This window comes from Myotis yumanensis, unplaced genomic scaffold (assembly GCF_028538775.1).
Source record: "Myotis yumanensis isolate MYYU_CA2020_CCGP unplaced genomic scaffold, mMyoYum1.0.hap1 SCAF_15, whole genome shotgun sequence".
Taxonomy (NCBI): Eukaryota; Metazoa; Chordata; class Mammalia; order Chiroptera; family Vespertilionidae; genus Myotis; species Myotis yumanensis.
Genome location: NW_027223766.1, coordinates 43,518,250 through 43,540,477, shown reverse-complemented (window position 1 = coordinate 43,540,477; position 22,228 = coordinate 43,518,250). Strand labels below are relative to the sequence as shown.

Below are 22,228 nucleotides of genomic sequence, written 5' to 3'. Positions count from 1 at the left end.
CTAAGATCACAGACACAAAACGGTGAGAAGCATTAAGCAAAGCCCATCGGTCAAGGCGGTGGACTCAGAGTTTGAGGTAGGCAGGCAGGCCCCACAGGGGACTTGGGGTGGACAGGGCAGTGAGGGAAAGGCGAGACCCCTTACATTTCCTGTGGTTAATGAGAGCCTCGAGCAAGTCATGCCGCAATGAGCAGTTTCACGGCAGCTTCACTGAGGATCTGCGACAAGGGCCCTACATTTCTGACAACTTTTGAATTTCCACCTCAGGTCCCAGGAGGCCTGGCTATATTTCATTCCTGGGAAGTCTCAAGTTTATACAACAAATCCAGCCATATCCCTCTTGCTTTCAGCTGGTTAGAGTAGTTCTCTTTTATTTTGTTCCCAGAAAAATGATTTCCCAGGACTGGGTATCTGGCCATCAATGGAGAATTTCAGTACAATCTGGTGCCCTCAGCCCGGCCCCCGGTAACTATTATGCCTGGACACTTTTTTCCTTTAGCTATTTCATGGAAATTGAGGATAAAGCAGAAAAAGAAACAAAGCTAAAGATCGGCTCTAAATATACAGTCATTATGAAGAATAATATAACATATTCAGAACAATTGGGGAATTGGGGGCCTGAAGTCCCACGTTGACAATATAACTAGATCTTTTATGTTATTTCTCAGATTTTGAAAATAAAATCTAGGACGTCTGTGTACATGGTATGTATACTAAATGGAAGATAAGACATACCCAAATTGCTCCTTTTATCAGGATGTTAAAAATGATAAAGAATTACATTAATTGTGAGCCTATTCAGAGTAGTAACAGCATGGCGATTTTAACGGAACAACTTCTAGAAATTAAAAAAGTGGTCTTTGCTAAGTGTTTATCATCATAGATCATAAATGTATTTAAATATTTTGAATGATTAAGAAGGGGAAACTACTTGATAAACAAAATGAAATTCTCTATGAATACACATTATTTCAGTTCAAACGATGCATTCTTTAAGTCTATTTTATACTTGCTAGGAGAAATACCAAAACTGGGATATGTAAGCACATGGTATGCTTGATCTAGTTGTTACCAGACAATAACCAGCCTCTTGTTTCTATATCAATGGTTTCCACATTCACAGAAATTTAGAAACATGCTGTTTCCATAGCAGCAAATAGAGAGCAAAAATAAAAAGATCTTATTGATTTAACGAGGTTTAGAGAATTTGTTCTCCTTTTTCAGCAGTGATTTTTGCTCCTTTTTTAGTCTTTTAGCAACATCTCACATTCCCTTTTCTAAATGTACTCAGTAAATCATATAAATTTTAAAAGAAACAAATATTTAATTTTTAATGTAAAAGGGATGCTAACCTATGGAGTCGAGATCAGGCACCAATGAATCTAAGTACATGCAATGTCAGTTTAACATATGAATAAAATATAAATTGTTTTACAAGATGCTTTGAGCTGATTCGTTAATAATTAACAAGAACAGCATAACATTTGCTGTTACTGTGAATTTATTAAGACGCAGGCTGCGAATTGGGCTTTTATGCACAGCGGTCAAGCTACCAAATGCAAGTTTATTCATGGTTAATGTGGCAGCATGACAGTGAAGAACTGAAATGAGTAGTATATTGTGTGAAGTTAACATGCTAAGAAGACAGGAATAAACCTTCTTCCCTCCTGCGTGTGTTTTTTTAAGTTGTATGTTTTTCATCAACTTTCTGATCTCTTAAAATTTCCATTTGTCAAAACATAGGAAATTGGCTCACCTGCAACAGACATACAGCCTAACGGAGCGATGAGAGTGATGGGGGCAAATCCGTAGGCCGCGAAGTTCCCTGTCTCTCCGAGGGCCATCAGGAGAGCCCCGCCCCACCACAGCAAGCTCCTGAAGAATGGCCTTGAGTGCTCTTGGTGCGCCAACTGAAGATGAGAATATTTCTAGAAGTAAATCAGAATGTAAATAAGAAGATATTTAAAACTTGTTTTAAAAATGCTGGCCCTATAAATTTGCATCGTGGCTTTAACATTTATTTGCCAGATCATTGTAGAGCAATGATTATGTTTCTTCTGTGTTTGTGTCAAGCACATGAGCAGCAGAAGTGATTCACACTGATGTAGCATTTTATAGTTCCCAGGGCCTTCTCACATATGAATGTTGCTTCATTCCCATAACAACTCTGTAAAATAAGTATCAATACTATCAAAAGTTGAGGTGTATGGGAAGGAGTTAAGTGACTTTTTGGTCCTTGACCAAAACACTTATTTTATTATTTTTTGTTCTCATTAAACTTAGTTTTAATGGGTCTCAAAATTCTGTGACAGATCTTTGGTCAAGCTAGTTTTTCCCATTAAAAAATACTGATTTTAAAAACAATTTAAAAATTGCCACACACACAAAAAAATCCAAATGGCCCATAACACATTCTCCTTTCCTTCTGAAGGTTTTACAAGGCATGAATCGTTCACCAGTCTTTTACTATTAAACCTAAACGGCCAATGGAGACAAACAGTTCCGAGACTGTCTGATTAAGAAGTGGGGTGGCAGGTATGGGGATGACGTGCATTTAGCTTCTGAGCTTTCTGGGCAGACTTGGTGGCTTTGCCAGCTCCAGCTGCCTTCTTGTCCACTGCTTTGATGACACCCACAGCAACTGTCTGTCTCATGTCACGAACAGCAAAATGGCCCAAACGAGGATAGTTCGAGAAGCTCTCCACACACACGGGCTTGCCAGGAGCCATAATGACGATGGCAGCGTCACCAAATTTCAAAAACTTAGGGCCGTCTCCCAGCTTTTCCCCAGAATGATAATCAATCTTCTCCTTCAGCTCAGAAAATGTGCAAGCAATGTGAGCTGTGTGATCACCCAGCACCGGTGCATGGCCAGCACTGATCTGGCCGGAATGGTTCAGGATCATCACCTGAGCTGTGAAGCCAGCTGCTTCCACTGGTGGGTCATCTCTGTGCCACCAGCCACAGTGCCATCTTTGACAGACACGTTCTTGACACTGAAGCCCTCACTGTCTTCAGGAAGAGCTTCATTCAAAGCTTTATGGTGCATCGCAACAGACTTTGCTCCAGTTGTAACACTGCCTGGAGCACAGGTGGCCATGATGCTGGATTTGAGAACACCAGTCTCCACTCGGCCCCCGCGGACAGTACCAATACCACCAATTTTGTAGACATCCTGCAGGGGCAGACTCCAGGGCTTGTCAGTTGGGCCAGGTGGTGGCAGGATCCAATCCAGAGCTTCACGCAGCGTGGTTCCACCCTCATTGCCAGCTTTACGGGTGACCTTCCATCCCTTGAATCAAGGCATGTTAGCACTTGGCTCCAGCATGTTGTCACCATTCCGACCAGAAATTGGCACAAATGCTACTGTGTCAGGGTTGTAGCCAATTCTCTTAATGTAGGTGCCAATTTCTTTAATAATTTTCTCATATCTCTTCTGGCTACAGGGCGGCTTAGTGGAGTCCATTTTGTTAACATCAACAATTAGTTGGTTCACACCCAAGGAAGTATGCTCAGAGGTCTGCCCGTTCTTGGAGATGCCTGCTTCAAATTCACCTACACCAGGGGCAACAATCAGGACAGGATAGTCAGCCTGAGATGTGCCTGTAATCATGTTTTTGATGAAGTCTCTGTGCCCTGGGGCATCAGTGATGGTCCCATAATACTTACTGTTCTCGAATTTCCACAGGAAGATATCAGTAGTGATACCATGTTCATGTTTCAGCTTTCAGCTTCTCCAAGACCCAGGCATACTTGAAGGAGCCCTTTCCCATCTCAACAGCCTCCTTCTCAAATTTTTGATGGTTCTTCTGTCAGTCCCATCACACCTGGATCAGATGGCCAGTGGTGGTAGACTTGCCGCAATCTACATGTCCAATGACCATGATATTGATATGAGTCTTTTCCTTTCCCATTTTGGTTTTCATTTAGTGGTGGTTTTCACGACACCTGTGTTCTGGTGGTAAAGCCTTTGCTCCAAAACACTTATTTCAGAATATCGAAAAGTCCAGATGCCAAAATAAACATAATTGAAATGAAGTTAATAATTTACTAAAGAAAAACCTTTTAAAAAGAGATTCAAATTTATGAATCAAAGTAGCTATCGCAATGAACACACCATGGCAGAATGATTTGGGAGCAGAGGGTTAGGTTGGGAGAGTCTTACTTATATCTGGCTTGAGTATTTCTTTGTATTTTAAACATATAAATTCCTGAAAAACTGGCCATTGAATAAAGCCCTATTGCCTTATTGATTTTATGATAACTGAACTTCCTTATTGCAAAGTATGTACAATTCTACATTACTTAAAAAAATTTTAAAGAAAACAATAAAAGTACTAGAAGAAAACATGGAACATTAAAGAAAATCTTAGCTTATGCCAAGACTATGAGTATCTTTCTAAGTGGGGTACAAATTCATAAGCCACCTACACACCTTGCCTACGGTATACAATACTATCAAGAGCACCACAAAAACATTTATTTAATTTCTTTTAAAATCACAAGAAGAGAAAACATGACTGTAATCCAGTTGGATTATATTTCTCTTTATATTGGCGAGGTCATAAAATATAATTTTTATATTTTTAATGAAGGAAAAGCCCAAGAAGGCAAAAGTGTCCATGGCCCATTAAAATTGTCATGTGCTAGAAAAATTCAGAATTAGAAAAGTAAGCTCTTCTTACCTGAATATTTAGGGAAATGCTGATTACCAAGTTTCCTAAAACAGCCAGCAAAACTCCAAAAAGGTGAAACTGAAAAAGAAAATGTTTTATTTAAATGGTGTGCTAAATAGGACTTGTACAATATTTACTACAATACAAACCAACACCCCAAACAGCAAAAAATTTTAGGTTGATACATTCATTCATTTGTTCATTCAGCAAATATTTATTTGGCATCCATATGGGAGGGTTGTTTGAAACATGAATAATGACTTTATTAGGATTAGTAGCCCATCTTTACTTTCTCAGACTCTAAACAGTGAGCATCCCATTTAGTCCTTTTATATTGTCATGTGTATCATCAGGCTCTATAAATAGATGGCGAACTCTGAGGAAAAAGAACCATGTCTTAGGCTTTTATTGGGTCTTTAATATCATCTACTATACAAAATTAGGGGCTTGAACAAAACTTGCTTGGACATATGTATAGTGGTTTAAAACAAGAACTATATAGGTTAAAAAATTATTTCTTTCACATTGCCCAAGATGTTTGCTATAGATAGTGCATCTATTATTTGATGACTTCAAAAGATGCATTAGCAGCTCCTCTCTAAATACTAAGGTAGAATATCTTCCAGCATGATAAATTAGCAATGATTTAAGGGATTTCCCCCCCTCTTCTTCTATAGTGCATAACTTCCAGCTTGCTTCAAATTCCAAGGAGTTATTTGAATTTCAAATGAACGTTACAACCACAAGGAACCCTTTTCAGAATGCAAAATGTCTTTGAAGTGTTAGAAGTTTATATGAGCCGAAGTGAAATTCCGTATTTAAAAAAAAATGAAGCAAAAAAGTTAAAAACCCATTGAATAGTTGATATACAATATCCCAAGTCTTTAATCAGTTAAGAATTTTCTTTTCCTAATAAAGGCAGTTGGCAATAATTTTGATCGCTATTCCTCATGGGGAACAATTGTATCATAAGACAATGTGCTATTTCCATGCTTTTGATTTCCAGTTAAATGCATTTGGCAGCAATCAAGAAAATAAAGACTCAGATGAAGTTTAGGACTGAATGAAAAATTATGAAAATCTCCCATAATTATAAAAGTAAGATGATAAATGGAAATAACTTCAAAATTCCTTAAACAATTCACTGAGTAGTTTAAATGCCACCAGGGCAAGTGTTTAGAAATTGGTAGCAGCATTTGGCAATGATTTCTTGGCTATGACACCAAAAGCACGGCAACAAAAGAAAAAAAAACAGATAAATTGGACTTGGTCAAGATTAAAATCTTTTATGCCTCAAAGGACACTCTTAACAGAATGAAGAGGCAACCCACCTATGTGAGAAAATATTGACAACTCATATATCTGATAAAGATTGATATCCAGAATATATAAAGAACTCCTATAACTCAACAACAAAACAAACACTCCAATTTAAAAATGGGCAAAGGAATTGAGCAGGTATTTTTCCTAAGACAATATACAAATGGCCCACAGGCACATAAAAAGATGCTCAACAATACTAATCATTAGAGAAATGCTGATCCAAACCACGACGAGCTATCACTTTACACCCATTAGGATGTCTAAAAAAAAAAGGACAATAACGAGTGTTGGGAAGGGTGTGGAGAAATTGGAACCCTGTACTTTGCTGCTGGGGATGTAAAATGACACAGCTGCTGACCTCACACCATGTACAAAAATTAACTCAAAATTAACTCAAAAGACCTAAATGTAAGAGCCCAAACTACAAAAATCTCAGGAGAAAACATAGGAGTAAATCTTCATGACTTTGGACCTGGCCATGGAGTCTTACTGGTAAAACATCAGAAATATAAGCAACAAACGAGAAAATAATTTGGACCTCATCAATATTGAAGACTATTTGATTTCAAAAACCACTATCAAGAAAGTGAAAAGACAACCCATAAAATAGTAGAAAATATTTGTAAATCATATATCTAATAAGGGACTCGCATCTAGAACACATAAAGAACTCTTACAACTGAAGACTAAAAAGACAACCCAAACAAAAGTGAGCAAAGGGTCTGAATAAACATTTCTCTAAAGAAGACAAATGCCTAATAAGCACATGAAAAGATGTTCAAGATCATCAGCTATCAGAGAATGCAAATCAAAACCACGGTGATATACCAGCTTGTCACCGGGTAAGATGGCTAACATAAAAAGCCAGATAATAACTAGTGTTCGCAAGAACGTAGATAAATCAGAACCCCCTCACACTGCTGATGGAAACATAGAATGTAAAAGCACTCTGGAAACAGTCTGGCAGTTCCTCAAAAAGTTAAGTTTCCATTTGACTCAGCAATTCCACTCCCAGGTACATATCCCAGAGAAATGAAAACATATGTCCACACAAAAACCTGTACAACAAGCATTCATAGCGGCATTATTCATAATAGCCCCAAGTGGGAATGACTCAAGCGTCCATCACCTAACGAGCAAGCAAAATGTAGTGCATTCATACAGTGAATATCATTCAGCAACAGAAAGGAAGGAAGCACGGATGTATGCTACGACCTAGGTAAGCCTTGAGAAGCTTATGCCAAGTGCAGAAAAGTCTAGTCGCAAAGAGCACATAGCCTATGACTCCATTTGTCTGAAAGGCCGAGAACAGGCACATCTACAGAGACAGAAAACAGATTTGTGGCTGCCTAGGGTTGGGAAGGATGGGAGGCGTGGGGTTTAAGCGAAAGGGTGGAGGGTTTCTTTCTGAGGTGGTGAAAATGTTCTAAAATGACTGGTGCTGGCTGCATAGCTCTGCGAATATACTAAAACCAGTGAATTGTACACTTTAAACGAGGAATTGTAGGGGATGTGAATTATATTTTAAGAAAGTTGTTATAAAAAATAATTTTGAAAACACAAAACATTTACGGCTTTGTTTTTTGCCCTGAGAACTAAAATGCTACAAATGTACTAGTAGCTATCTATATTTCAGTCTTTTCCTGGCTGCAGTGTGGAGGATGGACTGGCAGGGAGCAAGAACAGGGAGCAGGAAGACCAATTCCAGGAAGGAGGAGACTACTTCCGGAGTTCAGAGAAGAAGTAGGTAAGGGCAGTGAAGAGAGTTCATGACACCAGGGCCATGAAGTAACAATATTCACATTCATAGCAGGACAACCTGAAATACGCAATGCTTTTCAGATGACTGAATGGGTTGGACATCCTTACCACTAATCTCCTTGCCCTTGTATGTAATTAAGTTGTCTGCAACACTAACCCAAGCCGAGTTAAAACTAAAATCCCATATGTGAAAAAGAAGAAAAAATTTCAGTCAGGAACAGATTTAAAATATATATGTATATATATTTTTATTGATTTCAGAGAGGAAGAGGGAGAGATAAAAAAACATCAACTGATGAGAGAGAATCATTGACTGGCTGCCTGCTGCAGGCCCCAATGGGGATTGAGCCCGCAGCCCGAGCATGTGCCCTGACTAGGAATCGAACCATGACCTCCTGATCTCCTGGTTCATAGGCCAACTGCTCAACCACTGAGCAACACCGGCCAGGCAAACAGATTTTTAATTTATCTTGCTTATTGTATGCTGCAAGGTTGTTGCCTTTCGTTTTTAATTATTTACTTGTGTAAAGTAATTCATCTGTTCATCCATCTATCCATCCACCCACCCACCCATCCATCTAGTCAAGGAATAGTTATTGAGTACCTACTACAACTATGAGTTCCAACTATGGGGCTACAGCAGAGAGCATGTTTGACAGACGCTGCTCTCAAATAGTTTGCTTTCCTTGGAGACAGATCAGCAACAAATGAACAAGAAAATACATCTAGTAAAAACTGGAAGACGAGCATACAGTAATGTCATAGAGGGTGCAAGAAGGCCTCTGCGAAGACAGCATGTAGCTCAGATAGGAGCACCAGGAAGAAGCCACTCCAGGAAGAGGAGGGGAGAGCATTCCCAGCACAGGGAACAGCTAGCTCACTGCTTTGCCTGCAGACTCTGGAGTTCGTGTCATAAAACATTCCTCTGGAGATATTCAGGAGGCTGGAATCTAGCCCTTTCTTTTGAGATGCTCAACACAGCATCCATCTATGAATTCCTACGATGGTGCCCGTGTGAAATAGTTTTCAAGCCTTTTTATAGATGCAAGATTTTAATACTCCTGACAGTTGTGTCTTCCCACTTTGCAGTCAAGCGCTAAGGCATTTTCTCCTTGAATGTTGTCCTCTTTCTGTTGTTGTTTTTGTTGGTTGTTTTGTTTGTTGTTTTCCATTGTCCTTCTTGTGGTTGGCTCCTTTATTTTAATTTTACTTAATTTATTGGGGTGACATTAGTGAATAAAATTGTGTCGGTTTTAGGTGTACCACTCTATAATGCATCATCTGTATGTTGTATTATGTGTCCATCACCCCAAGTCAAGTCTCCTTCCATCACCATTTATTCCCCCTATTTTTCACCCTCTTCAACTTCCTTTCCCTTTGGTAATCACAATATGTACTGTTGTCTGTGCCTATGAGTTAAACACACACATACCCCCCACACACACAAACCCATAAACTCAGACAATAGCATGGTTATTGCCTTTCTCTCCTGAGACTGTCTCATGACACTGAATCCAAATCTAGTGATTTAAAGCCAGCAAAGAAGGCCAGGGTTACATAACACAGCATATTCATGCTATTGTTCCATGCCATGTTTTAATAAACCTTAAAACCTAGGTAAAAAAAAGCCCAACATATTGCTTTCCAATACAATTAAAAACTATTACATTTTTTTTCTTTTACTCTGGAACACAGTTACTTACATAATTGTACATTCATTATTTTTAAAAACTGAACTCCACTGAGAATAAGCCTTACCGAGCTTTCTAAGAAGCCATTAGGGCTCTGCTCTTGAGAAATTTTGTTTCAGAACAAATTTATGGGAAAAGTAATACATTTAATAACACATCCTTTGGGGGCTTTTAACACTTTGTTAAAAGGAGAGCAAGAATAGTCAAGAAAGGTGAGATATCAGTTAAGGAAGTCTTAAACTTGGTTCTATTACAAAACAAATCAATCCCATATAATGGAAAGGGGATCTTTGTAACAAGGACAGACATTCTGAACACTGTTGTTTGCATTCAGATCAATATAAGCTCCCCTCACTTTCACATTTTATAAGAACGTAGTCATCATCATAATTTTAAAAATCTGGAATCTTTTGTTTCCAAAGAAGCAGATGGCAGGCTGCCTTCTGCAGGGCCAGCCCGGGGTTTGGAAGAGGCTTCCTACCCTAAAGCTGGAAACTTGTGAGCTGGCTTAGTTACCAGTCTTTGCCCACACCTGTCTGGGTTTCTGCAGCACATGTCCCCTTTGAAAGCAATGCCTGCCTTGATCTCTGGCTATATTTTGCCAGATCCATCCCCCTGGAGACTGAACTCTATTGTCCATGTCAGGCCCCAGCCGCTGGGAGAGTTTCTGCCTCAGTATGGGGGCGGGACCATGGCATTGCCACTCACTGATAGATGTCTGCCAGGCTCCCATGGCCCTCCCCGCCCACCAGACCAGATCTTTCTGACAGCAAGGCCGGGATCCAGTTCAAGTTGCCTGCACCTCTTGGGCATTGTTACTTGGGCTCTGCGTTGCCTCTAAAGGGCCAGTCTTTATAGCCAAGGTGATACCTCCTCTCTCCAAGCCCCCCTTTCCTGGCTAAGTTCTCACATCCTACTGATCCAGCAGCCACATCCCAACACAACCTACATATGACACCCACACAACCTACATATGACACCCACAGAACTTATGAGTGGCGATTGTGACTTGGGTCTGCATGTGTCTTTCACAAGAATAATAAAATGGTCTACATGTGTGGTCACAGAGAACCACATGTTTCTCTGCTGCTGTGACTCAGGCTGTCATATCCAAAGGTATATGGCAATATTTCCTCCTCTTCTTTGGCTCTCTTATGTACAATTACATAACTGTACTACCATGTCAGTCCTGGAAGCTTACCATAAAGTGTCCATCAGGTCGTATAAGAGGGCAGCTTCACGCCAGTCCTTCAATTGTTGTTTTTCAAGTATTTCTAAAGCATTCTTCCCCCCTCCTCCACCCCTCTCTCTCTTTCTCTCTCCCCCACATTATGTAGCTACATTTTGAGGACACAGTCTACGTGTTCTGATTTCTTTGACATCACTTCCCAACACTGCTCTGTGGAGAAGGGCTCTCTGCTTATGATTTGTATCGAGGGGAATGTTGGTTGCATTCAGGCTCTTATTGTCAATGAGCTGATCAAGCTTAATGTGGGCTGTGACAAAAGGGAACACAGCGCATCTATCTTCCAAACAGCCCTGGAACAATCCGAGCTCTGCAAGTCCAGAGCCTAAAGCAGTGGTTCTCAACCTTCCTAATGCTGCAACCCCTTAATACAGTTCCTCATGTTGTGGTGACCCCCAATTTCATTGTTACAAATTGAACATGATTAAAGCATAGTGATTAATCACAAAAACAATATGTAATTATATATGTGTTTTCCGATGGTCTTAGGCGACCCCTGTGAAAGGGTCGTTCGACTCCCAAAGGGGTCGCGACCCACAGGTTGAGAACCGCTGGCCTAAAATAATAAAGAACCCCCCAGAATTCACAGGGTTCTCCTTGGATTTCAATGAGATATTGGCAACGCTAAATGGCTTCTAGGACTCCATACAGCATTGCCCTCACACACCATCCCTTTTTTCCTAAATTCACTATCTCGTAGGAGATTCCTGCCTACTACAGAGGTGGTTGTTGACGGTGAAAAATTGCTAGTCAGGTAGAGGCAAGACAGGGACTGAGCCAGGGGCACTGCCTTTGCCAGCCGAATCACTTTGACTTTGACATCAGTAGGAAAGACAGGCCTTTCTGGAAGTTCTTTTATAAGTCACTGCTTAGAGATGATGGTAGCAAAAATGTTTTAGAACTTGATCCTATACGTTATGAAGGAGATTATGGCTCACGTCCCCTCACAAGGACAAGAAGGCTAAATACGGAGCTGCATTTCAGGGGTTGCTCCTGTGAGACAGGATATGGAGGGAAGGTCACAGGTGAGTTGGGAGGGGTGTTCACCTGGGAGTTGCCCGAGAAGACATTCACCCACGGGAGGAGGAAGGAAGCCATCCTGGTGGGCTCTGCATTAGGGCCACGTGGTATCTCTTTCTTTTGGTTACAGGACCCTCTTTCATCCAGCCCTTGCCAAGGGTTCCCATGTTCTTTGGGGACACCAAGCCCAGTAAGTCTAGGTAAGTCTAGCCGTGGTGACTGACAGGAAAGGACATGGACCTAACCTCGTTTAGTCAGACTAAAGCCCAAGTAGGTTGAGAAAGTTGAGTTTTCTCTTCTGGAAAATGTAGGGTAGAGCAGCAAGCCTACTAAACATGGGATCCACAACCCTGAGGAACAAAGGTTGAAGAGGAGGGTGAGAAACTGAGTGTCCACCACCCTGTTAAAGCCTCTGAATCAAGACTTATGTGAACCAGTATTTCTTCTGGCCTTTTATGTCATCCAAATGGATGAATTTCTTTGACTATTTAAGCCAGTTAATGTTAAATGTTAGGTTTTCTGTGACTTGCAAATGAAGCCTCAATTCAAACAAAGCATTCTTGGTAGGGAAGCCAAGTACAAAGGCCAGAAGAAAGATGGGCTCCCACTGTAAGCTACAGAAGGAAGGCCGGTGGTCCAAGTTATGGAAAGAAGAAACAATCTGTGAGGTGCAGAGTAGGTGATTTAAGACACCAGTGTGTCTGCAGGCAGGCAGGCAGGCAGGCAGCAGGGCGTTCATTTTAGGCAGAGCTCTTTATGGCCTGCCAAGGCCAGGGCGGGTCTCTGGGGAGTCATGCGAGGACAAACACAATCGTCAGTGAGGTGTGGAGTGCATAACTAGACATATGTTAGCCGTGCTGGGAGTGACCAAAGTTCCAGGGATGTGACAAGGTGAGGCAAACGTCTCACAGGTGTGCACGTGGTGAGAGTTATGTGGAGGGGCAGTGGAGTGTTAGCTGCCAGTCCCCAGGCAATTACGACACTCTCATGACTCAGGACAGAGTGGGTAAAATGTAAGTCTGTCGGACGGAACACAGGGGTGGTGGGGGCGGGTTATAAAAGGTATAAACTGGCCCTGGCCGGTGTGGCTCAGTGGTAGAGCACTGGCCTGTGCACCAAAGGGTTGCGGCTTCCCTTTCAGTCAAGGACACATACCTGGGTTGCAGGCTCATTCCCTGGCCTAGGCAGAGCATGTGCAGGAGGCAAACAGTTGATGTCTCTCTCTCACATTGATCTCTCTCTCTGTCTCTGTCTCTGTCTCTCTCTCTCTCTTTCTCCTTCCCTTCCTTTCTCTCTCTGAAAAAGCAATGGAAAAAAATATCCTCAGGTGAGGATTAACAAAAACAAAACAAACAAACAAACAAACAAACAAAAAAATATAAATTGAATAGAGGAATGTTGGACTTTCAGGAAAAAAGAACCCAAGCTAAAATAAATGGCATCAAAGTCCTAATACTAACACTGTATGAACTTTCCCAGGCTAGGGGTGCTGGTCGTACTGGCGGGCTGAACTACAGTTGGTGTCTAAAGATGTGATCCCACTACTGCCACCAAAATATCTGTCAGCTGTTTCCATATCCCCAACCCAGAGGCCTGGAAAGTGGTAAAAGGCACGTGGAGAACCCTTGCTTTAGTATTTCAAGACACGTTTTCCAACTAGAAAATTAATTAGGAAGTGTTCTGGAATGTGAATACATCTGAAGAGTGAAGGGGAGGCAAATATCAAAGGGAGTGAGAAAGGTATGAGGTATAGAGAAAGCAGTGATTTTAGATTCAAGAAAGCAACATCTCATCAAATCACTGATACATTTTCTCTTATGTCCGCTTGTAATGAGCTAAGACCCATTACTAATTATTAGAAGTACTACACATTTTATGAAATTTCTTATAATCTAGGTGGACTGCAATCTATTACTAATAGCTAGTGCTTATTGAGTGCTCTCTGTGTGAATAGCACTTTGCTAAGTATTTGACATACATCCTCTTATTTTATTCCTACACCATCTCTATAGGTATATAGTGCTATTATCATTGTAATTTCAGTAGAGAAAGCTACAAGTAGGGGAAATGAAGAAACTTGCTAACACATTCAGTACAAAGACTGAGCTTTTAAAACTGCAGAAGACAAGAACAAAAGGATATCTTGGGGGGAATGTCATCCTTGCCATGGTAAGCTCTCAAATGCCAATTTGAACCATCGCCAACATTTAAAACAGAAATTATTTAAATAATTCTCATAAGCAAATAAAATAAATACGGCATAGCATTTCCCACACGATCTGGATAAAACATGTGAGCTGAACAGTCACAGCAAGGCTAACATTATTTTTAAACTTTTTAAAATTGTAGACTAGATACAGACAACTGCAAGGAGAATGATATAGAGGAATAAAATGAATTATTATAAGGCAAACACCCTTATAACACCATCCAGATCAAGAAACAGGAATTGGGCATCTATCCAAGGCCCTCCCTTTTCCCCATCTCATCACATCCTCTCCCTTCCTTAAAGGAACCACTGGCCTGACTTTATGGCCATCACTCCCTTGCTTTTTTCCTTTTAGTTCTATCACCCAAGTCTGCATCCCGAAATACTGCAATTGAAGGTTGTCTTTTATCTGATTGAACTGTTAGGTCTATTTTATTTCGTTTATTTTTTAATATTTTATTTATTTAGTTATTTTTAAATTGAATTGGGGTGACATTTGTCAATAACATTATATAGGTTTCAGGGGTACAATTCTATACTACATCATCTCTATGTTGTATTGTGTGTTCACCACCACAGGTCAAGTTTCCTTCCATCGCCATTACTTCTCCTACCTCTTCCTATCCCACTTTCCCTCTGGTAATCACCACACTGTTTTCTGTCTAGCAGGTGTTTGTTTGTTGCTTAATCCTTCTCCCTTTATCAGCCAGCTCCCCTACCCACACCCCTCTGACAGCTGTCAGTCTGTTCTCTGTATCTGTGAGTCTGTTCCTATTTTGTTAGTTTATTTTGTTCATTAGATTCCACATATAAGTGAAATCATATGGTACTTGCCTTTCTCGGACTGGCTTACTTCACTTAGCATAATACTCTCCCGGTATTATAATACTCTCACTCATGCAATCATGAAAGGCAAAATGTCCTCTTTTTTTTATGGCCGAGTAGTAGTCCAATTTGTAAATGTACCACAACTTTTTTAACCACTCGTTTACTGATGGGCACTTGGGCTGCTTCCAAATCTTGGCTATTGTAAATAATCCACAATGAACGTAGGGGTGGGTATATCCTTTCAAATTAGCGCTTCAGGTCTCTTCAGATACATTCCCAGAAGTGGAATCACTAAGAGAACCCTCGTGCACTGCTGGTGGGAATGCAGACTGCTGCAGCCACCCTGGAAAGCCTGCTGCTGGGAATGCAGACTGCTGCAGCCACCGTGGAAAGCGGTATGGAGGTACCTCAGAAAATTACAAATGGGTCGGCTCGGTCTATTTTAATCTACAAGTTCTCTCTCCATTCATTCTCTCCCTTTGTTTTTCCTGTAAACATGATTTATGAGGAAACTGAGTCTTGTAAACCCACGAACCGGCAAAGCTGCCCCTAGCCCGAATTTTTCTGATTGCATCAATGCCAATATTCACACTAGTTGGTATGAACCAAGCCATAAAGAGGCTAGCAGGTCGATTTAAATGCAAACACCTGGTCTGCCAAACCCCACACGCGCATTAAAACTCCACTCCTCTAACAAGAACCACGGGGTTCTCATTATTATTACAAAAGCTCTGACAGAGTTGCTTTGAGGTAATCCGTTTCTTTCTTCCCTCTTCTTGCTGCCTTATACACATATCTCACAGAATATTGGGTAAAGGGGATGTGCACGCTATATACATAAGGAAGGCAAAAAAAAAGAATCAATATTAAAAGAAAACCAAAAAAGAGATTTTTCTTGGGAAGGAAATGGAGAGGTTCAGCGACCTGTACCTGGCCCTTTGAATATTTGTAAGTTTGGGCACTTTTCTTTCTTTAAGAGACAGTAAGATGCAGCTACCAGCAGAAAAGAGATAGATGGAGGGAGAGCAAAATCAATAAAGGGGCGATATGAAACTAACGCCATTTTTTTTTAGAACACTGTGAAAAGCCACATTCACTCCCTCCCCCCCCCCCGTCCCCCCCCTCCCCCCATTTACTCTCACCACCACATTCTTTTCAAGCCTAGTTTCTAAGCAATGGCCTTCAGGCATGGAATAAAAATAGCTTTGCAGTTAAACCTACTTGCTGTAAGAACTTGAGGCAAGTTATTTAGCGCAAAGTTTCCTGACATGAGCAGTGAGGATAATGTGTACCTTACGAGGTTGTTGGGAGCTCCAAAGAGATGATAGCTATGAAGGGTCACACAGTAAATGCATAACAAATGTCAGTCTCTTTGCTCTGCCTCTTCCCTGCCAAGTTGTATCAGTTTTCCTTGAAATATGTTGACTTTAAAAATTCAAGTCATTGGAAATCAAAAGTTCAAATACAGGACATCAAAAATTCTGAATTTCCATTCACCCTATGCAGTATGAACCTTTTGACAATGTTCTTGTGAGTTTATATATTTAGCAATTTGCTATGCATAAACCGAAAGAACCAGTAGCAAAACTCCTTCACATTATTTCCCACATTCTTCTATCTCCTCTAAAACCTTGTTGATTTGGCATTAATTTTTTATTTTAGTTTTTAAAATATATTTTTTATTGATTTCAGAGAGGAAGGGCGAGGGAGAGAGAGAGAGAGAGACATCAATGATGAGAGAGACACATCGACTGGTTGCCTCCTGCATGCACCCTGATCAGGGATGGGGATCAAGCCTGCAACCGAGGCACGTGCCCTTGACCAGAATCAAACCTAGGACCCTGCAGTCCACAGGCTGATGCTCTACCCACTGAGCAAACCGGCTAGGGAGGTTTGGCATTTGGGGCCTGGAGAACTATTTCACACCTAGTTTTACAGGTAAAGAAAGTGAAGCTCAGAGTGACTTGCCCAAGAACACTCAGCCAGTCAACAGCGAAGAATAGACAACAGTCTCTAACACTGGTTGCAAATTGCCTACAGGGCCAATAGGTCCAAGGATGAGAGCAAAGATAGAGGCTTATGTGGGGAGCACAGCTGTTCTAAACTGTCAACTCCAGCTCACAGTTACCACGTGGGAAAGGGGGCCAAGTATTGCTAGAACAGTGGTTCTCAACCTTGGCTGCACATTAGAATCACCTGGGAATCTTTTTTAAAATCCTGATTTCTGGGCCTCATCCTCCGGAAATTCTGTTTCTTTGTTGTGGGGTGGGGCCACAACACTAGTAACAAAGAGACAGAATTTCCGGAGGACGAGGCCCAGAAATCAGGATTTTAAAGATTCCCAGGTGATTCGAATGTGCAGCCAAGGTTGAGAATCACTGCTCTAGGAAGACTTCAGCAAGGGATTGCCCGAACCTGTGACACCACGCCATTTATTTCAAGTAAAGGGTAGTTACAATAAGATATTTTGAGAAAGTGACCACAATCACATAACTTTTAATACCAAAGTGTATTGATACAATTGTTCTATTCTGCTATGTTACTGTTTATCTCTGACTGTGTTTCGTTTATAAATTAAACTTTATCACAGGCATGTATGTATAGGAAAAAACATCGTATATCAAGGATTCGGTACTATCTGTGGTTTGAGGCACTCACTGGGGGTCCTGGGACATAGCCCCACAGGATGGAGGGAGACTACTGTATGCTGAATATCCTTACAGTGCTTTGTACAAAGCAGGGAGCGCAATAACCATTTTAGAAACATTGTCCTTTTATACTGAAAACTTGTGGCTCAGACATAAATAAAATATCTTTGTAGAACTCTACTGCATCCACACTTGTATAGGCAGGCCTCACTTCCCTGGCTCCCCAAAACATCTTCCCCACAACTACTTTTTCTCCTACTACTACTTTCTGCTTGCTTTGAAGTTTCCTCCTTTAAGTAAGTACTCAAGTCATCCCCTGAGACAACACTGATTCTAGGAGCCCACTGTTAACTATTCATCTCTTACAGAGAATTGTTTCAGGAGAGTTGGTCTTTTTCTAGGAGTGAGGTTAATTAATCGGATCTGATGGTTATCACTGGAGAGACACAGAGAGTGGGGCTATCAGTCAACAGACACTGTCCAAATATTTAAGTTGTGATAAAACTGATTAAACGCTGGCTTTCCAGTAACCAAGGCTAATTTTGAGTGTGGGAGTCCTAAAGTTTTATTTCACATTTTGTTTTTCTTCAGCCACCCTCATTTTCAGCCTTCTATTTTTAGTTAAGTCAAAAAGAAAGAAAAATTAAACTCCATTTTACTTTTATTGGCCTGGCCAGCACTAGAGGCATTCAACACACTGTTGGCCAAATGAATAAAGAAATCAATTTTTACTTTTGCTTAAAAACAAATGCAATTACTGAAAGGGTAAAATATGACAGTCTTATAAGACAGCCTAAATTTGCACAGTAATGGGAAAAGTAGATATGGTCTTACCTCAAACTAGCTATAGTTTAAATGTCAGCTGAGTAATTTCAATTAGCATATTTTGGATATAGCCTTTCTAACCTGTATAAATATATCGTCAAAGGCAAATCAAGAGTTGCAAACCAAGTCCTCACATTTATGTCACATGGTCATCTGTAGTCAGGCGTCAGAAAGCCAAGACAGTCTTGAATTCCAGGAAACATTAAATAGAGGAAAACTAATGACGACAGCAGTTTCCACTGTGAAAACAATGGTGTCTCCTGTTTTGGATGATGCCATGGTAGCTCACAGGTACTTAACACTCTAATTTCTTTACTAAAAGAGAAAAAGCCATTCCTAAACTCTTATTGGGAGTGCTTCTCGCATAAGCACTTTATAACACACTCATAACATCTACTAGCTTTGGCGTACTATAACATATACTCAAAGATCTTCCCATAGAAAGCCATTTTCTAACTCCTGTGAGAAGAAGACAGGGAATAGCTTACATACAGTCATCAAGAGGTGCTGGGGCCCCACATTTTTCCTGTTTGAGTATATTTTGTGGTAAGACTTAAAGCAACACTCCCCTCTGTGGAAAGCTACGGTGAACATGCTTACTTTGTCTTTACATAAATAATCTTGTGTTACATTTTTGAAAATGACATTTCAACATTTCAAGAAGCCGACATTCAAAACGCCTTTTACGCATAAAAGGATCCTAGACATTTGCTTATTGGTTAAAAATCCCTGCTTTAGACCAGCAGCAACAAATATTTTGTGACTATATTGTTGTAAAATAAAAGAGCCCACGGATTTGTTAAAGAACCGGAACGAAGTAACACGGAAGCCTGCCATCCACCCTCTCGATCACTTGTCCCCACTAGAAAGCGATAAAAGCAGCCAGAGCAGCGCCCGCGGAGCCCTTTTCCTGACCTTAAACCAAGCCCCAAGGTAAAGGGCAGCTCCAAGCCCGTGGCTGTTGTTAAATGTTTATCTGCAGCGCAAACAGGTGTTGTTTGGGCTGGCAGTGCTCCAAACGGGCCGGTGAGAAAGAAGGGGGGAGCCAGGGGAGTGCCCCCCAGAGCACGGTGCTGCGCGCGGACACGGGGGGCGGCAGAGGCTCTGGGAACGCACACGCGGGGCGCGCAGCGGGGCACCTGCGCGGGGGCCCCCATGCGTCCCCTGCTTCTGAGAAGGGGCTGTCCCTGTCGTTAACTGGGACACGATCCTGGGGGATACGAGTGGAGGAGGATTCACCCCGCACCCCAAGAATCCTTCCGGGAGGAACGGCGAACTGTTCTGGACCCAGCGGCCCAGGAATGACGTGTGCAGGTCAGAGCCGCGGATCTGCGCGCCCCCCTGCCGGCGACTGGTGCCCGGGGGTGGAAGCCGGGGGTCCCCCGCCCCCGCCCGCTCTCCCACTCGAGGGGCAGTGACGTCAGCGTGTGCAAACATCGGGTCGGCGGGCCCACGTGGACCGCGGGCTGAGAGCTGGCGGGAGGGCGCCGAGGAGGGGCCTGCGCGGGTGCGCACCGGGAGGCGGGCGGCGGCCCTTACCTGGTTCCTGCGGTACCAGGCGCCCGACAGGGAGCCGTTGCCGGCGCCCGGCGCCCCGTACGTGAAGTTCCGGGACAGCTCGTCCAGGGCGGCGCCCCCGGGGCCTGCCATCGGGTCTCGCTCCGGCGCGGGCTCCCGCCTCCCGGGGCTGCTCCGCGAGGCTCGAGCAGGAGGCGCGCCCGCCCGGGCCGCGCTGCCTCCTCTTCCTGCTGCCGCCGCCGGGCGGGTGCTCCCGGCCACCTGGCTCCCGCCCCGCCCCGCCCGCCCCGCAGGTGCGCTGCCGCCCCGCCCGCCCCGCCTCCCCCCTCCCCCCTCCCCCCTGCCCCCTCCCTCCTTCCGCGCCTGTGCCCGCGGGGAGCCCCACCCGCTCCGCCTCCTCGCGGGCCACTCCGCCCGGGCTGGTCACCACGCGGGCCAGGGCGTCCGCACCTGTCAGGGCGGCGACGAGACCCTCGCCAAAGGCCCGCCCGGCCCTGCTGGTGGCGCTGAGCCAGTGTTTGCGGGGTGAATGGGGAGGAGGGGAGACACAGGCTGACCAAAGCAGCTGCCTTCGCCAGTCCCACCTGGCAGTTCCAGCTCCCTATCGCTCAGTCGTGCTTCTCACTTGTGTTTTTAAATTGTTTGCATGTGGAAAAGTCGCGAGTTCCCCAAATACTGTAAGCAGCCCCAGGATGAAGGTTGGATGGGTGAAATCTCAGCGCCAGTCCTGGCTAGAGGCTTCCTGCAATGAAGGAGAGGACCCCCAGTGGGAGCCGGAGGACCCCAACCTGTGCCTGGGACCCGATGGGGTTTCCTTCACAGGGAACCAGGAGGACTTGCTGAGGAGTTGCCCTCAGCTGATGTAAGAGTTCGGGCTGGGAGGTCATTGTTGTTAATGGTCTTAAGGAGCCCTAACCAGATGTTCTGGGTTTACCTGTATTCAGTCCGTGCCGTGCTACTACAAAGGCTTCTCTCTGCAAGGTTTCTCTCACCTGTAGAATTTTGTGATTCTATATCGTTGCCCCAAACGCTGGAACTTGCAAATCTTTTGTTGTTTACACCAAGCTGAGATTCTCCTCATACAATGTGCGTTGACTGCCATGACTTCCTGAAAGAGAGACTTTCAAAAGAAGAGGGCGTTTCCAGTGATTTTTAGGGGAAATGTGCAAATGAGAGAAGAAAATGAGGAATAATAATTTCAGATAGAGAAAAGAACAAGACATGTCATCTCAGAAGTTGTATGGTTTCTTGCTTGAGCACCCAAAATGTTCAGTGAGCAGTTAGTATGGTAGATAATTCCAATTTTAAGAGGCTCATTTATTTCAAACTAGAGGCCTGGTGCACAGATTTGTACATCAGTGGAGTCCCTCAGCCTGGCCCACGGGGATCTGGCCAAAACCGGCTCTCCGCCATCCCCTGAGGGGTCCTGGATTGCAAGAGGGCGCAGGCCAGGCCGAGGGACCCCACCGGTGCACTATTGATTGGGGCCAGGGAGGGGCCGAGGGAGGGCTCCAGGGTGTGTCCAGCCAGTCTTGCCCAGTCCTGATCCGCTGGACCCCAGCAGCAAGCTAACCTACCGGTTGGAAGTCTACCCCCTGGTGATCAGTGCACATCATAGCGACTGGTTGAACGGTCGGACACTTAGCATATTAGATTTTTATTATATAGGAGGGTAAATATCTGGGAGTGTCTCTTTTTAGTATGTTCTATATACCACAAAAATTTGTGGCAATTTTATTCATGGTTCTTTCAGTTGAAATGCTTTAGGATCCAAGGAACCAAATATTCAAATAAAAGTGGCTTCAACAACAAGCACCTGTTATCTTCAGGGGAATGTGGCTATTTATGGCTCTATGAGGTCATCATTTCCATCTTCCTGCTCTGCCATCCCTGAGGGATTGGCCTTGTCCCTTTCCATGGCGGCAGCTCCAGGCATCACATGCAAACCTGACCACATTTAGAAAGGAGGTGGGCATTTCTCCTGATGCATCTTTTTATTAGACAGGAAAACCCTTTTCAGAATCCTCCCGGCCGCCTTCCCTCTCAGGTCCCATGAGCCAGGACTGGGTCACATATGTATGTTTTACCTGCACGGGAGGCTGGGCATGTTCAGCTGGCAAGGAAGAACCAGGAGGCAGTGGGCAGGCAACCCCAGCAGAGCCTGGCACAACCAGTCTTCAGTATATCCTACGAGCCAGATTGCAACGGGTCATACAGCCCCTAACAAGCAAATAATAAATGGGTCGTGTTACTTTTCTGTTTAAAATGCTTCCAAACCTCCCCACTGACGCAATAAAGTTCACACTTTTTAAGCCTGGCTTATGAGACCCTTTATGATCTGGCCCCCATCCTCTGCTACACTCAGCTCATTCCCATTTCATTGTTTAATTGAAAAAATCCTTTTCAGTTTTCTTTGGTATTTGTTTTAAAACCTCTAATTTTAGAGAAAGACATGACGTGGTGCAGAATAGGTGAGACGTGTG

General features: G+C 43.1%; 1 protein-coding gene and 1 pseudogene across 1 annotated transcript in view; both read right to left on the bottom strand.

The window, feature by feature from the left end:
* The window catches only part of NIPAL2 (NIPA like domain containing 2), a 61,399-nt gene extending 41,406 nt beyond the window's left edge, over positions 1-19,993 (bottom strand). The window contains exons 1-3 of the mRNA XM_070392059.1: positions 19,767-19,993; positions 4,686-4,754; positions 1,757-1,928 (exon numbers count right to left, since the gene is read on the bottom strand). Of these exons, the coding sequence (XP_070248160.1) occupies positions 1,757-1,928; positions 4,686-4,754; positions 19,767-19,877 (352 nt within the window). The 5' untranslated portion in view covers positions 19,878-19,993. The remainder of the gene's footprint in view (positions 1-1,756; positions 1,929-4,685; positions 4,755-19,766) is intronic.
* On the bottom strand, positions 1,937-3,952 carry LOC138992997 (elongation factor 1-alpha 1 pseudogene; annotated as a pseudogene).
* Positions 19,994-22,228: the final 2,235 nt, after the last annotated feature.